This window comes from Rhinopithecus bieti, unplaced genomic scaffold (assembly GCF_001698545.2).
Source record: "Rhinopithecus bieti isolate Rb0 unplaced genomic scaffold, ASM169854v2 scaffold_6776, whole genome shotgun sequence".
Taxonomy (NCBI): domain Eukaryota; kingdom Metazoa; phylum Chordata; class Mammalia; order Primates; family Cercopithecidae; genus Rhinopithecus; species Rhinopithecus bieti.
This window is the reverse complement of record NW_016805299.1, coordinates 1,922,777-1,938,349: the sequence shown is the minus strand read 5'-3', so window position 1 is coordinate 1,938,349 and position 15,573 is coordinate 1,922,777. Positions and strand designations below refer to the sequence as shown.

Below are 15,573 nucleotides of genomic sequence, written 5' to 3'. Positions count from 1 at the left end.
TAGAGCATTTGCCAATGGGAGCCATTCATTTGACTTTAAAAGTACTGAGAATTTAGAGGCATTCTTTTAAATGCATTATTTAAAAAGGTAACACATTAAGGACTTTGCTGCATCTTTTGATTGGCTTTCCTCTAGGAAGTAGTGACCGAGGTTTCCACTTTCCTCCAAGAGGAAGAGACAGAATTTTTGGCAAATAGGTCAATGCTGGGAACATCCTGACTGGCTGAGTGTTGGGAAAGAAAGGCAGTTGGAGGGATATTTGGGTTCCTGGGAGGGCGTGGGTGGTGTCCAGGAAGCTATGGGAGTCAGAATCACACTTGCAAAGGAGAAGACCCTTATGGGACAAGTAAAATCAGTGTAGTTTCTTGGGCGGGGCAAAGGCATCCTGATGAGGATGCTAGGGGTCAAATGTGTGGCTGGGCTCTGCCCCAATCAGGAATCAGACAGACAGGACTAAAGTGGAACAGAGGGGTAGCAGCAAGACAAGACAAGGTCCTTGAGCTTCTTGGAGCAAGTGGGGGAAGCAGATAATTTCAGGTGCAAAGTGCCTTGAATAAACAGAACGAAAGAGAGCCAGTGGGGGAGAAATGGCCTGGTGTGGTCAGGGCAGGCCTCCATGAGACCTGAATGAAGAGGGGGCATTCCAGACAAAGGGAACAGTGATCACAGAGGCCCAGCTAAGGGTCTTATAGAAGAGCACAGAGGAACCAGCTAAGGGTCTTAGAGAAGAGCTGCCTCGTAAAGCTGAGCAACAATAACCAGGGAACGGTGGGCATGGGCCCTGATAGCCAAGGCAGGTCTTGGCTTTTTAAGCCATAGAATTGGATTTTAGGAGGGATGGGCCCGCCGACAAAGCCAACAAAGTTTTAAGCTGAAGATCGCTATCTTATTTATTCTTTAAAAAGACCTCTGGCCTTTCTGCGAAGCTCTATCCTTAGCTTTGTCTTGTTAGTATTTTGATTAACGAATGAGGGCACGAACAGCCAGCTGACCAACCGCGCGCGCAGTCGAGCGTCGGTTCATTGCCTTGGGAGGGACCCACTGGAGGCCCCGCCCCCGAGGCCCTACGGGCGTGGCCTCTGCCCCGAGTCCCGCCCCCCAGCCGTCCGGAACAGCTCGCTCGCCGCGGGAGGTCGTGAAGCCTGGGGCAGTATTTGCCGCCCATGGCCGCCGCGCTGCTCGCACGGGCCTCTGGCCCTGTCCGCAGAGGTGAGTGCGCTCGGGCTCCGCACGGCGGGGCTGCGGCCGGCGCCTGGCCCAGCGGGCGGAGGTCCTGGTGGCCAGCTCTATCCGAGCCGCTGGCAGGCGGAGTCCCGCTCCGGGAGCGTTCACGGCCTTTGCCCCAGTTCTGCCGCTCCTCGCGCCGGACCAGCCCGGCCCTTTGGGCGTCCCCGGTTCCTGCGCAGACCCCTAGCCCCCCGATTGACCCCAGCCGCCAGCCCAATTCTCAGGGCTGCATCCATATCTCCCTCCCCTCATTTCACCCCCACTAGAGGTTCAGGGTGCGCCCTTCCGGAGCCAGGCCTGGGATTGAACCAGACCCGCATCTGTGACCTTGGGCGAGACAGCCCCTCTCAGCCTCAGTTGGCCCTTGTGTAAAATGCCCACAGAGAATATCAGAGTTGTTGGAAGGATTAAATCACAGGGTATGTAAAGTACTTCATGCCTGGCGTCTAACAGGTGCTCCACAAATGCTCGTTCTTGCTGGTTGATACAGTACCTTTCCCATCTTACATGTCTCCAGCTGTAGCAGCCGTGACACATATAGCCAGAGCTTCCTTTGCCTGGCCTGAATTACAAGATGAACGCTACTGAGAACTGTGTTAAGTGCTAGTTAGGCTTTCTTTAATCTTTGCACTCCCAGGAGCGGAATACTATTTTCCTCCACTTGTTATAGAAACGAAGGCTCAGTGACGTTTAAAACCCTTGCCTAAGGTCACAGAGCTGAGGTCTTATTACTATTGGTATTATACTGAGGACTGAAGGATGTCGTGTATGGAAATGTCTAGTGAGTATACTAAGCATTCAGTTAGTAGGGGGTTTTCAGTGGCAGCCATGGACATTTTGGGCTGACAGTTCTTTGTTGTGGGGGCTGTCCTCTGCCCTGTAGGATGTTCAGCAGGGATCCCGGACCCCTATCCACTGGGTCCCAATAGCATTCCCCTCCTCTAGGTGAGACTACTAAAACTGGCTCCAGACATTGCCAGATGTCCCTTGGAAGGCAAAATCCTCCCTGGTGGAGAACCACTGAGTTAGTGGGTCACTACGATTCTTTGACCCTGCCTCCTTCCACTCACTTCTGCCCTTGCTGGCAGCTCTCTGTCCTAGGGCCTGGCGGCAGTTACACACCATCTACCAGTCTGTGGAACTGCCTGAGACACACCAGATGTTGCTCCAGACATGCCGGGACTTTGCAGAGAAGGAGTTGTTTCCCATTGCAGCTCAGGTGGATAAGGAGCATCTCTTCCCGGCTGCTCAGGTGAGAATGCAACCTCAGCAGCCCATGATGGCGGTCTGCCTCTGCTCCTGGATGAGTGGTGGCAGGGACAGCGGCACTTGGACTCCGGTAGAGGAACCCCAAAGCAGGGCCTGGAACCCAGAAAATGCTCTGGAAGTTTCCCTTGTCCAGCCTGTGGCCAGTAGCCAGTACTTAACTTCTGGAACAATAGTAATATGTGGTGGATGGTCAGTTGCTTGCTGTGTGCCAGCCACTGTGCTCATTCTAATAGTGCTTTTAGGGTGCTTGGCATGCGCTAGCCTCTGTTCTTGAGATGGGTTATCCCATCTGTTCCTCACAACAGTCCTGTGAGGTGAAGGTACTATTCTTATTTAATAATGTTTTTGAGACGGAGTTGCACTCTTTTGGCTCAGGCTGGAGTGCAGTGGTGCGACCTCGCCTCACTGCAGCCTCCACCTCCTGAGTTCAGGTGATTCTAATGCCTCAGCCTCCCAAGTAGCTGGGATTACAGGCGTGCACCACTATGCCCAGCTAATTTTGTATTTTTAGTAGAGATGGGGTTTCACCACGTTGGCCAGGCTGGTCTCAAACACCTGATCTAAGGTAGTCTGCCTGCCTCGGCCTCCCAAAGTGCTGGGATTACAGGTGTGAGACACCATGCCCAGCCAAAGGTACTATTATTATATACCCCATGGACTCAGACTGGTGAACAAGGTAAATAATGTACCCAAGGTCATGGAGCTCATCAGCTGCAGCCTGCTTGATTTGTTTTCTTTTTTATTTACTTATTATTTATTTATTTATTTTTAGATGGACTCTCGCTCTGTTGCTCAGGCTGGAGGGCAGTGACGCAATCTCGGCTCACTGCACCCTCTGCCAGGATTCTGAGTTCAAGTGATTCTCCTGCCTCAGCCCCCAGTAGCTGGGATTACCGGCGGCTGCCACCACACCCAGCTAGTTTTTGTACTTTTAGTAGAGACGGGGTTTCTCCATGTTGGCCAGGCTGCTCTTGAACTCCTGACCTTAGGTGATCTGCCTGCCTTGGCTTCCCAAAGTGCTGGGATTACAGGCGTGAGCCACCGCGCCCAGCCTGCTTGAACTGTTTTCTGCCCTGAGTTTCCCATGAGCGCACTCCCTCCCATGCCATTGTGTTCTCCCATTTGCATTCAGTCTGTCTGCAGCTACGCATTGGAGACGTTACTGCCGTACACTCTGACCTAGTAAGATATCCAGCACTTGGTGTAAACACTCAGTAGTAGATAGCTGTTTAGTTAATGTTTTGTGAAAAGTCAGACCTCTCTGGCCTCTTCTTGTCTGTTTTATTTTATTTTATTTTAATTTTAATTTATTTTTTATTTAAAATTTTTTTTGAGACAGTCTTGCTCTGTTGCCAGGCTGGAGTGCAGTGGCGCGTTCTTGGCTCACCGCAGCCTCCGCCTCCTGGGTTCAAGCAATTCTCCTGCCTCAGCCTCCTGAGTAGCATGCTGCCACGCCTGGCTAATTTTTTGTATTTCAGTAGAGATGGGGTTTCACCATGTTGCCCAGGCTAATCTCAAACTCCTGAGCTCAGGCAATCTGCCCGCCTCGGCCTCCCAAAGTGCTGGGATTACAGGTGTGAGCCACCGTGCCCGGCCTGAAAAATGAGTTTTAAAAGGGACTTAAAACATTGTTTTTATATGAGGAACCCACTAACTGTTTCCCAGATATGAAGGCAGTAGGTGCTGCAGGCTTGCTTTGTCTGTCACTGCTGGGAAAGGGGTCTTATACCCTTTCTTATGGTTTCTCTTGGAAGTCTGGAGACCACCAGGCTCAGCCTCGTCAGTGCTGCTGCCTCTTGTCAGGGTGCAGGTCCGGATTGCTGGGTCACAGACACTAGGAACCAAGAGTGACCATTGCAGGGGGCTCTAGGAGGCCACCCCTTGATATAGCTCTGAAGGTCAGGCCTCCCTCTGTAGAAAATACTAAAATATTGGGACTGGGGTGAGCCTGGCTGCTGTTAGTCAATTACCATCAATTTACACAGGTCAGAAACGACGGACAAACTCGAACGCATTTTTTTTTTTTCCTGGGCTGCTTTTCTTCTTTTCTTTTTTTTTTTGAGATGGAGTCTCACTCTGCCCCCCAGGCTGGAGTGCAGTGGTATAATCTTGGCTCACTGCAGCCTCTGTCTCCTAGGTTCAAGCTATTCTCCTGCCTCAACCTCTCAGGTAGCTGGGACTATAGGCGCCCGCCACCACGCCCAGCTAATTTTTGTATTTTTAGTAGAGGCTGGGTTCCACCATGTTGGCCAGGCTGGTCTTGAACTCCTGACCTCAGGTGACCTGGCTGCCTCGGCCTCCCGAAGTGCTGGGATTACAGGCGTGAGCCACTGCTTAATTATATTTTGGGTTTCTTCTTTTTGCCTATCTTGTGTCTTCCATCTCCTGCCACCCCTTTTTCCTTCCCTCGGGCTGGTCTCCCTGTCTCTTTTTCAGGAGGCCGTTTAACGAGTGCACATTACCACAGTTACTGCTTTTGTCCCCAGTTTTTTTTCTAGAATGTTGCTGTGACTGGCCACAGTATGTTGCCTGAAATCTAGAGATGAATTTCAGAGTGAGAAAGCCTGGGAAACAGCCCCTGTCACCGCTGATAAAATGGGGTGAGGTGACTGTGTCCAGGCTCTGGGATGGGGTGGAGAAGGCTGTGCTCTCATGTGCTGCCCCAGAGCGGCGCTCCTCTCTTTTGAAATTTGCTGTCTCAACACTGGAGTGGGAGTGAGCAGAACTGCCATGTCTTTCACAGACAAAGGTAGATGCTTTATTTTTTAAATTATTTTTGTGTGTGTGTGACGGCATCTCGCTCTGTCCCCAGGCTGGAGTACAGTGGTGCGATCTCGGTTCACTGCAGCCTCTGCCTCCCGGGTTCAAGCAATTTTCCTGCTTCAGCCTCCCAAGTAGCTGGGATTACAGGCACGCACCACCATACCCAGCTAATTTTTGTATTTTTAGTAGAGACGGGGTTTCACCATGTTGGCCAGGTTGGTCTCGAACTCTTGACTTTGTGATTCGCCCACCTGGGCCTCCCAAAGTTCTAGGATTACAGGTGTGAGCCACCACGCCCGGCTGGTAGATGCTGTAAAAGAAAATGCTGATGGTGAGAAAGGAGGGAGGACAGGAGCTGGGTGAAAATTGAGGGTGGGCCGGGCGCGGTGGCTCAAGCCTGTAATCCCAGCACTTTGGGAGGCCGAGGCGGGCGGATCACAAGGTCAGGAGGTCGAGACCATCCTGGCTAACACGGTGAAACCCCGTCTCCACTTAAAAAATACAAAAAATTAGCCGGGCGAGATGGCGGGCGCCTGTAGTCCCAGCTACTCGGGAGGCTGAGGCAGGAGAATGGCGTGAACCCGGGAGGCGGAGCTTGCAGTGAGCTGAGGTCCGGCCACTGCACTCCAGCCCGGGCGACAGAGCAAGACTCCGTCTCAAAAAAAAAAAAAAAAAAAAAGAAAATTGAGGGTGATGGTATACGCTAGTGAGGTCCTTTGGGTGCGGGAATTGTGAATTCCTACAACTTTTGATTCTAGCTCGTTGAGAAGTGTTGCGTTAGCCAGAGGGAGGCGGTGCTATGTAGAAAGGAGGAGGCTGGGGTTCTGTCTTGCCTCCTGGTGGCCTAGACCTAGCCACTGATGCCACACACCCTTTCTGTGTGAATTCCCTCATTTGTAAGAGGAATACGGGGTCATCCTCACTTTGCTACCTGTCGGGATGTGTGACCAAGCATTTTAGGTGAGTATGAGGAACTGAATGCACCTAGGAGAGTTTCATCCTTTTACTCTCCTTCTGGGAATTTGGGTTCCCACTGTGTTTCTGGGGATGAGATGGAGTTACAAAGCGATTGGCTCATGCACCATTTATTGCAGGGTTTTATACCAACAAGCTCTGGGGTGAAAAGGAGGGTGTGTCTCTGTGTCCAGGGAGATCTGAAGGTTCTTGGAGGGTGGGGCGGCTTGAGCTCGTTTAGCCTCATTCTGTCTCGCTGGCAGGCTAGAGAAAGAGGCTTTCGGTGAGGTTCATGCGCAGGCCTGACCGTGAGTCTTGGACACCTGCATATTCATTTTTGTTTTGTTTTTGTTTTTTTGAGACAGGGCCTCACTGTCACCCAGGCTGGAGTGCAGTGACACAAGCACGGCTCACTGCAACCTCGACCTCCTGGGCTCAAGTGATCCTCATGCCTCAGCTCCTGCAGTAGCTGGGACCACAGGTGTCCACCACCATGCCTGGCTCATTTATTTTTATTTTTATTAATTTTTTGTGGAGATGGGGTCTCACCATGTTGGTGAAGCTGGTCTCAAACGCCTGGACTCAGGTGATCCTCCTACCTCTGTCTCCCAAAGTGGTGGGATTACAGGCCTGAGCTACCACACCCTTTTTAAAATTTTTTTTAATTAAAAAATTTTCTTTTAAAAACAAGGGTGTCATCACCATGTTGGCCAGGCTGGATTTGAATGCCTGGGCTCAGGTGATTCTCCTGCCCCATCCTCCTCCTGAGTGGCTGCAGACCTGCGCATTTCTAGCACTTGGTAGAGGACTGTCCGGCAGCAGAGGTGTTCCTTAATAAAATAGTTTTTTTTTTTTTTTTTTTTTTTGAGGCAGAGTCTCGCTCTGTTGCCCAGGCTGGAGTGCACTGTGCGATCTCAGCTCACTGCAACGTCTGCCTCCCAGATTCAAGTGATTCCCCTGCCTCAGCCTCCCAAGTAGCTGGGATTATAGGCATCCACCACCACCCCCAGCTAATGTTTTGTATTTTTAGTAGAGACGGGGTTTTGCCATGTTGGCCAGGATGGTCTCGAACTCCTGACCTCAGGTGATCCACCCACCTCAGCTCCCAAAGTGCTGGGAATACAAGCGTGAGCCACCATGCCTGGCAAAGTACTCTGAAGTGTGGCCTAGAAAAGTGTTCTGTTCAGAGGCCACGTTTGTACTGCCACAGGTCTGCGTCTCCAGGTCCTCTTCTTAGTGAAATGCAGCAGAAAGCACTCTCCCTTGGACTTCCCCCTTCCCTAGTTGTTTCCTGCCTGCTGAAATGGTGCCTATTCTGAGCAGGCCCCCTTCTCCCCAGGTGTGTGGTGGCCACAGAATGATCTTCTTTTTAGTAATTCTCAAAATGATACCTCCCTGGTAGCTCTGAGTTCCCATTTGTCACTGTGGATGAGTTTCCTATTGCTGCTGTAACAAATAACCACAAACCCTGTGGCTTAAAGCAATACAGATATATTCTCTGACAGTTCAAGACCAGCCTGGGCAACATAGCAAGACCCCATCTCTATCAAAAATAAAATGGAAAAAACAAAACAAAATCATGGCAGCCACTTGATGATAAATGCCGTTCACCAGTTACTCAACCTGAGTCAGGAATCCAGTGTGGGTCCCACAGTGCTAAATCAAGGCATTGGCAGGACTGAGTTCCTTCTGGAGGCTCTGGGGTAATCCGCTCCTGTCTTTTCCAGTTCTAGAGGCTGCCTGCATTCCTTCCTGCCAGAGTTCCTGGCTCTGCTTCCGTCGTCACCTCTCCTTCTCTGAGTCTGTGTCTGTCTTTCCCTTACAAAGACGCTGTGATGACACTGGGCTACTCTGATCATCCAGAATAACCCTCGCATCTCCAGATGCTTCACTTACGTGCAGAAAGTCCCTGTTGCCACGGAAGGGAACATACTCACGGGGCCTGGGATTGGGATGGGGACATCTTGAGGGGTTGCTGTCATGCTGCCTTCCACACACTGGCCGTCTCCTTCCCAGCTTCTCTGCCCTCTGACTGCAGCACAGCGTCTGCCTGGGGGCCACAGAGCTTGATGTGCACTTGCGGGGGTCATAGCTCAAGCCTCTCAGCATACACGTTTATGTCCCACATGTGGTAAGCGTGGGAGACTCAGAGATGAGGATGGCCTGCCCCGTGCTTAGAGTCTCACAGGCGAGTTTCCTATGGGGACAGTTCAAGGAGGAATCAAGCAGTTTTACAGAGGGACACACGGATTGTCACGGAAGTGCCGCAGGCTCCTAGGTGCCCCCTCTTTTCCATATGTTATTATCAAAGTAAGAACCAGGCTTGGTGTGGTGGTTCGTGCCTCTAATAGCATGAGGGAGGCTGAGGCAGGAGGATCACTTAAGCCAGGATTTCGATACCAGCTTGGGCAACATAGTGAGACCCTGTCTCTAAAAAACAATAATTTTTTTTTTTTTTTGAGACAGTCTCGCTGTGTCACCCAGGCTGGAGTGCAGTGGCATGCTCTCAGCTCACTGCAACCTCTTCCTCCCAGGTTCAAGCAATTCTCCTGCCTCAGCCTCCTGAGTAGCTGGGATTACAGGCGCCTGCCACGACGCCTGGCTAATTTTTATATTTTTTGTAGAGACATGGTTTTCCCCACGTTGGCCAGGCTGTTCTCGAACTCCTGGCTTCAAATGATCTACCCATCTTGGCTTTCCAAAGTGCTGAGATTCTTTGGGAGGCTGAGGCAGGTGAATCACCTGAGGTCAGGAGTTCGAGAACAGCCTGGCTAACGTGGTGAAACCCAGTCTCGACCAAAAATATAAAAACTAGCCGGGCGTGGTGGCGGGCGCCTGTAATCCCAGCTACTTGGGAGGCTGAGGCAGGAGAATTGCTTGAATCCAGGAGGTGGAGGTTGCAGTGAGCTGAGAGCACGCCACTGCACTCCAGCCTGGGTGACAAAGCGAGACTGTCTCAAAAAAAAAAAAAAAGAAAACAAAACAAAACAAGGTGCTGGGATTACAGGTGTAATCCACCGCGCTCAGTCCTAAAAAAAAAAAAAGGAACTTGGCAGCCACTTGATGATAAATGCTGTCCACTAATAACTCAGCCTGAGCCAGGTGCTGAGCTCTGCGTTTCATGTATATTATCTCAGTCAGGCCTCCGAATAGTCCTCTGAGATGAGTACCGTTTTGGGGAAGAAGAAGGTAAAACTTTTATATTCACAGGAGTAACATTCATTGTAGAAAAACAAGAACATATTAGCAAACCTTCTTATTTATGTAAGTCACTGTAGTATAAGAACATGGTTGAGGCCAGGTGTGGTGGCTCACACCTATAATCCCAGCACTTTGGGAGGCCAAGGTGGGTGGATCACGAGGTCAGGAGTTCAAGACCAGCCTGGCCAAGATAGTGAAAACCTGTGTCTACTAAAAATACAAAAATTAGCTGGGCATGGTGCTGGGCGTCTGTAATCCCAGCTACTCAGGAGGCTGAGGCAGAGAATTGCTTGAACCTGGGAGGAAGAGGTTGCAGTGAGCTGAGATCACACCATTGCATTCCAGCCTGGGCAACAGAGCGAGACTCTGTCACAAAAATAAAATAAAATATAAAATAAAATAAAATAACATGGTTGCAGGAGTGAAATTGTATAAAAGGGCTGGTGAAAAGCAACGGTTCCCCTCCCTGTCCCCGTCCCTCTCCCTGCTCTCCCAGAGGTAAGTGGTTTTACTTGTTCCTTTTTGAAGTTAGGTAGACTCTGTTGTGGCCCACATTTCCCATATTACTCACCTGAGAGTAATAATACTATTGTTTTGTTTTTGGTAGAGATGGGGTCTTGCTATGTTGCCCAGACTGGTCTGGAACTCCTGGCCTCAAGCAATCCCCTCACCTTGGCCTCCCAAAGTGCTGGGATTACAGGTGTGATCACTGTTCTTGGCCCGCTCTTAATATTGTTATTCCTCATAATTCAGAGTCCCAAGCTCTTAGCGTTCATCCATTCTCTCACTGGCCTTGGGCATGTAGCAGTGAGCAAGAGTCCACACAGTCTCTGCCCTCGTGGTGAGGGCAAAAAACCTTAATCCAGAGAAGCACGTTCATCCCTGAGAAATTCCAGTCACAGAGGTGCTGCAGGAGAGGGACTGAAGGATTTGACTCAGCAAGGCTGGGGGTGGCAGTCCAAAGCAGTGAGGCCTGAGCTGCGATCAGAAGGAGAGGAGGGGCGATAGCCAGCTGATGGATAGGAGGCAGCATGTGCAGAGGCCCTGTGGTAGGGAGGGTGTGTGTGTGTGTGTGTGGATGTGCACAGGGGACTGGATGAAGGTCAGTGTGGCTTATGCTGTCCTGCTCCTTACCTCTGAGTTCCCTGAAAGCATCCTGTGCCTTCTGCCTGCTCGCTGCTGTGGCTGTGGACGGAGTGGGGAACAGGCGTCACGCGGGGGCAGGACAGCTTGAATGAGTAGTGCCGTCATACAGACCTCAGTGGAAATGGGTCTTCAGCGTCTGGACTTGGGGATCCCCTGTGGGTGGCTGGGGTCACATGGCCTGAATTTCTGCAGGCACTGCCTCGGGGGCAGGAGGGTTTGGGCTTGGGGAGGGTGGACTCACCCCCAGCAGCTGCCCATGCCATGCTGTCCTTCCCTGTGCCCAGGTGAAGAAGATGGGCGGGCTCGGGCTTCTGGCCATGGACGTGCCCGAGGAGCTTGGCGGTGCCGGCCTGGATTACCTGGCCTACGCCATCGCCATGGAGGAGATCAGCCGCGGCTGCGCCTCCACTGGAGTCATCATGAGTGTCAACAACGTGAGCCCCCCCCGCCCCAGGCCCCTGGGACACATGGGTGGAGGGAGGCTCCTGTGAGCGGGCAGACTCTGGCCTCGGCTCCCAGGCCTGATCTCTCTGGAGACGTCACAGGCCTTGGTCCTACTGGCTAGGCCCTGGAGAGAACAGGCCCTGAGGTGCAGCCCGCAGGCGGGCAGGATGCACCTGGGCCTGGGGCCTCCGACCGCTCCCTGCTGTCCCCCTAGTCTCTCTACCTGGGGCCCATCTTGAAGTTTGGCTCCAAGGAGCAGAAGCAGAAGTGGGTCACGCCTTTCACCAGTGGTGACAAAATTGGCTGCTTTGCCCTCAGCGAACCAGGTACCTGCCCTGTCCTCTCACCCTGTCCTTAGGGTGACAGGCCCCGAGGGGTAGGAGAGGAAGGTGCTGGGCCAACTGCCCACTGCTTCAGAGGCCAGAGGGGAGGCTCCCCGTGTGGTTGGTGGGGTGAGCACTGTTGCCACCACGGCGCTGGGAGGAAAATTGCCTTCGGGGTCCCCTGGTTTAAGACGCCCAACTCCTGCACACCCCCTTTGCCCTCTGGGCCCGTCACTGAGAGCTTTGGGACCCTCATCTCTGGAGCCCGAGTCATAGGGTTTCCTGCCCACCAGCAGAGGGTGTGGAGCGAGTGAGGCTGGTGCCCTCAGGTTGTGTGGGGTGGGGCCTGCGCTGAGCCCTGAGTCTGTGGGCAGGAAACGGTAGCGATGCAGGAGCCGCGTCCACCACCGCCCGGGCCGAGGGCGACTCGTGGGTCCTGAATGGCACCAAAGCCTGGATCACCAATGCCTGGGAGGCCTCGGCTGCCGTGGTCTTTGCCAGCACAGACAGAGGCCTGCAAAACAAGGTGGGCATCCCAGAGAGGGGTTCAGCCAGATCCTGGGCTGCCGTCATTTCAGTTCCTAGAGCCTTCTCTCCTCGGCCTGACTGGGCCTATTTTTGCTCTAGGGCAAGTGGGCTGTCCCTGTCCCTCCCCAGCTGCCACTGAAGTCTGCACCTTCCCCAGAAGCTGGCAGAGGGTGTCAGGGCTTGAGTTTCCGAGGGAGGTTGGGAGGGGACCGGGTTGGTGTTGGATGTGCTGGTGTGAGCGTGTGCTGGTGTGAGGGTGTGGCTGAGGGGCAGCTCTGAGAAAACCACCCGCCCCTCCGTTCAGGGCATCAGTGCCTTCCTGGTCCCCATGCCAACGCCGGGGCTCACGTTGGGGAAGAAGGAAGACAAGCTGGGCATCCGGGGCTCATCCACGGCCAACCTCATCTTTGAGGACTGTCGCATCCCCAAGGACAGCATCCTGGGGGAGCCCGGGATGGGCTTCAAGATAGCCATGGTGAGCCCGGCAGTGGGGGTGGCACCTTGGGGCCAGGCTCGCCCCCCAGCTGGCGGGCCACTGACCAGGGCAGTTCCCACAGCAAACCCTGGACATGGGCCGCATCGGCATCGCCTCCCAGGCCCTGGGCATTGCCCAGACTGCTCTCGATTGTGCTGTGAACTACGCTGAGAATCGCATGGCCTTCGGGGCGCCCCTCACCAAGCTCCAGGTCATCCAGGTAATGGCAGCTTTAGGAACTGGGCCTAGAGGCTGGACAGCGGCCAGGAAGTGTGGCCTCCTGACGGCTCTCCGTCCTCCTTCCCCTCCCTCCTGTCCCTGGAGGGGCAGCTGCTGACCTGTGGTGTGGGGTGGGGCTGTTGCAGTTCAAGTTGGCAGACATGGCCCTGGCCCTGGAGAGTGCCCGGCTGCTGACCTGGCGCGCTGCCATGCTGAAGGATAACAAGAAGCCTTTCATCAAGGTGCCCACAGGGGTCCCCGAGCCATGGCCCAGAATGTGGTGGGCCCAGGGACAGGGGAGAGGTTGGGGCGGGTCTCTGCCCCTCGGCCCCGTGGGTTAGAGGTGTGGGCCTGGGGTTTACTGCCCCATGGGGAGGTTCTACAGGCCTCCCCTGCGGAGGTGCTGTGAGCAGGGGTTGGGGGGGTCCCCTCAAGGGAAGGCTCTGACTGTACCCCCATGTTTAGGAGGCAGCCATGGCCAAGCTGGCCGCCTCGGAGGCTGCGACCGCCATCAGCCACCAGGTGAGTGTCCGCGGTGAGCCCTGAGGGGGCCAGCTGCCCCTTCTCCAGCTTTCCCCATGCCAGGTTCTTCTCCCTCCTGAGCCCCTGTTCTTGTCTCAGGCCATCCAGATCCTGGGTGGCATGGGCTATGTGACAGAGATGCCAGCAGAACGGCACTACCGCGATGCCCGTATCACTGAGATCTACGAGGGCACCAGCGAAATCCAGCGGCTGGTGATCGCCGGGCACCTGCTCAGGAGCTACCGGAGCTGAGCCCGTGGCGGGCTGCCCGAGGACTGCGGGAAGGCGTGGGAGCCAGGGCCTCCACCCTGACCCCGGGTCAGAGACTGGGCGGCCCTGCGGGGGCTCCCTGGGGCCCCGGTACCCTGGACTGGCCGATGGGCTCAGTGCTGCCACCCGGATCAGACCGCAAGGGAATGAGGCCCTCCGACCACTGGCAGCTCCGCCTCTGGGCCTTTCTGCCTCCTCACCACTGTGCCTCATGTTCCTCACCTGAGTGGCCCTGGCCTCCTGGGGGTGGGGTTGTGGGGGGAGCTGAGTGACACTCAGGGACACTTCAGTTGTGCTCCCGGGGGCCCTGGTGCCCCGGCATGAGGACCCAGTGGGACAGGCCCTTGGTGGGGTCTGTCTTTTCCTTGAGGTCAGAGGTCAGGAGCAGGGCTGGGGTCAGAATGACGAGGCCCAGGGTCCTGGTGTTGGGCAGGCGGTGGGGCTGGGCCATGGAGCTGGCCCGGAGGCCCCTCAGCTCTTCGTAAAGTCTGATGAAGGCAGGGGTGGTGATTCATGTCTTGTGACTGACCGTGGGTAATAAACATACCTGTCCCCCAGTCTGTGTCCTCACCTCTCTGGGGTGCTCTGGGGAGGGGTGGTGGTCTCTCGTCTGCACAGAGGCCCACTCTCTGACAGCCTCACCCTATGAGTGTTGGGGGTTTTGGGGAGGGACCTGGCCACCTGGGAGGTTCCTGAGTTCCAGCAGGAGTCCAGGTTGGCCAAGGAGGCAGTTCAGGAATAGGAACTGGGTCCTGCAGGCCTCAGGGAGTGACCCCTAGGCAGGGAGGGTGGGCCAGGCAGGGCCAGTGGGCTAGAAGGGGTTCTCTAGGCAGGACCAGCCTCCAGGCAGGAGGAAGGAAGGCCCCAGATTGCCAGAGTCAGGGAGCAAAGCTGTGGAGACCCCGAGCCCCAGGTAGGAGAACATAGAACCTTGAAAAGCAACCATCTGCTCACTAGCGCGCCGAGGGTAGCCCTGGCCAGCCAGTGCAGGGGCTTGCCCTGGTCCTGGGGCCTGCGGGGCTGGTTCTGGGCAGAGGTGCCCCTGAAGCCGAGGTCCAAGCTCTTAACCCTTTGGGCCAGTGTCGATCTAAGCAGCTGGAAGAGAAAACAGTGAGCAAAGAAAGATTTCAAAGGAGGTGGGGACAGTCCTCTGCCGGGCAGGCAGGGCAGAGAGTCAAACTGGCATTGCTGGGAGGTCTCTGGAGGGAAATGGGAGGGAGACAGATGACTTTAGGAGCTGTCATCAAAGGGGCACCCAGGAAACCAGAGCCCCTGCTGCGGGTGGAATTTTTTTTTTTTTAAGAGACAGAATCTCACTCTGTCACCCAGGCAGGAGTGCAGTGGCATGACCACAGCTCATCAAAACTTCAACCTCCCAGGCTCAAGTGATCCTCCTGTCTCAGCCTCCCAGGTAATTGGGACTACAGGTGCACACCACCATGGCCAGCTAATTTTTAAGTTTTTTGTAGAGATGGGGTCTTGTGGGCCGGGCGCGGTGGCTCAAGCCTGTAATCCCAGCACTTTGGGAGGCCGAGATGGGCGGATCACGAGGTCAAGAGTTCGAGACCATCCTGGCTAACACGGTGAAACCCCGTCTCTACTAAAATACAAAAAAATTAGCCGGGCGCGGTGGTGGGCGCCTGTAGTCCCAGCTACTCGGGAGGCTGAGGCGGGAGAATGGCGTAAACCCGGGAGGCGGAGCTTGCAGTGAGCTGAGATCCAGCCACTGCACTCCAGCCCGGGCCACAGAGCGAGACTCCGTCTCAAAAAAAAAAAGAGAGAGATGGGGTCTTGCTTTGTTGCCCAGGCTGGTCTTGAACTCCTGGGCCCAAGTGATCCTTCCAGCTCAGCCTCCCAAGTGGGGTTTCTGTGCCAGGCGCCGATGCCCCACAGCCGAAGGATGACGCTCTGCGGGGCAGATCTGCCCTCGGCCTGCCCTGACCGGGGTCTGGTCCAGGGTGAATGGGAGTGCGCTTCCTTGACCGAATTTAGGTCCTGATTTACCCCGTGGGCGGGGTGTGCGCAGGGCCCACGGGGACTGTGTTTCCTGCTAACGAGGCACACCTGTGGCTCCTGGGAAGCGCGTCCTCCCGGGCTCCCGAGGTCAGCGGCGTCCTGCGCAGCCCGCAGAAGTTTGGGTCCCCTGGGCTTTCCTCCTGGCTCCAGGTAAGTGCCGCAGGGTCTTGGCTCCTGGCTCACACTCTCGGGGTCTCCTGGATCTGCTCCTGGGCC

General features: G+C 54.7%; 1 protein-coding gene across 2 annotated transcripts; it reads left to right on the top strand.

The window, feature by feature from the left end:
- Positions 1–1,056: 1,056 nt before the first annotated feature.
- Positions 1,057–13,898, top strand: ACADS (acyl-CoA dehydrogenase short chain). Of its 2 annotated transcripts, none has more exons than XM_017872106.1 (10): positions 1,057–1,209; positions 2,316–2,479; positions 10,845–10,994; positions 11,219–11,330; positions 11,702–11,853; positions 12,160–12,330; positions 12,413–12,550; positions 12,696–12,791; positions 13,015–13,071; positions 13,171–13,898. In XM_017872106.1, exons 1-10 carry the CDS (start codon positions 1,164–1,166, stop codon positions 13,321–13,323), a joined length of 1,239 nt encoding a protein of 412 aa, XP_017727595.1. In that variant the 5' UTR covers positions 1,057–1,163; the 3' UTR covers positions 13,324–13,898. The 2 variants fall into 2 exon arrangements, with proteins under 2 accessions (XP_017727595.1, XP_017727594.1); XM_017872105.1 differs by having other exon boundaries at positions 12,404–12,550.
- The last annotated feature ends 1,675 nt before the right edge of the window (positions 13,899–15,573 follow it).

Excerpts from the sequence above, each read along its gene's own strand:
- ACADS (XM_017872105.1), top strand. The coding sequence starts at position 1,164 with ATGGCCGCCGCGCTGCTCGCACGGGCCTCTGGCCCTGTCCGCAGAG. Across the intron at positions 11,331-11,701 it reads CTTTGCCCTCAGCGAACCAG|GAAACGGTAGCGATGCAGGA; the intron begins GTACCTGCCCTG and ends GTCTGTGGGCAG. Across the intron at positions 13,072-13,170 it reads CGACCGCCATCAGCCACCAG|GCCATCCAGATCCTGGGTGG; the intron begins GTGAGTGTCCGC and ends TTCTTGTCTCAG.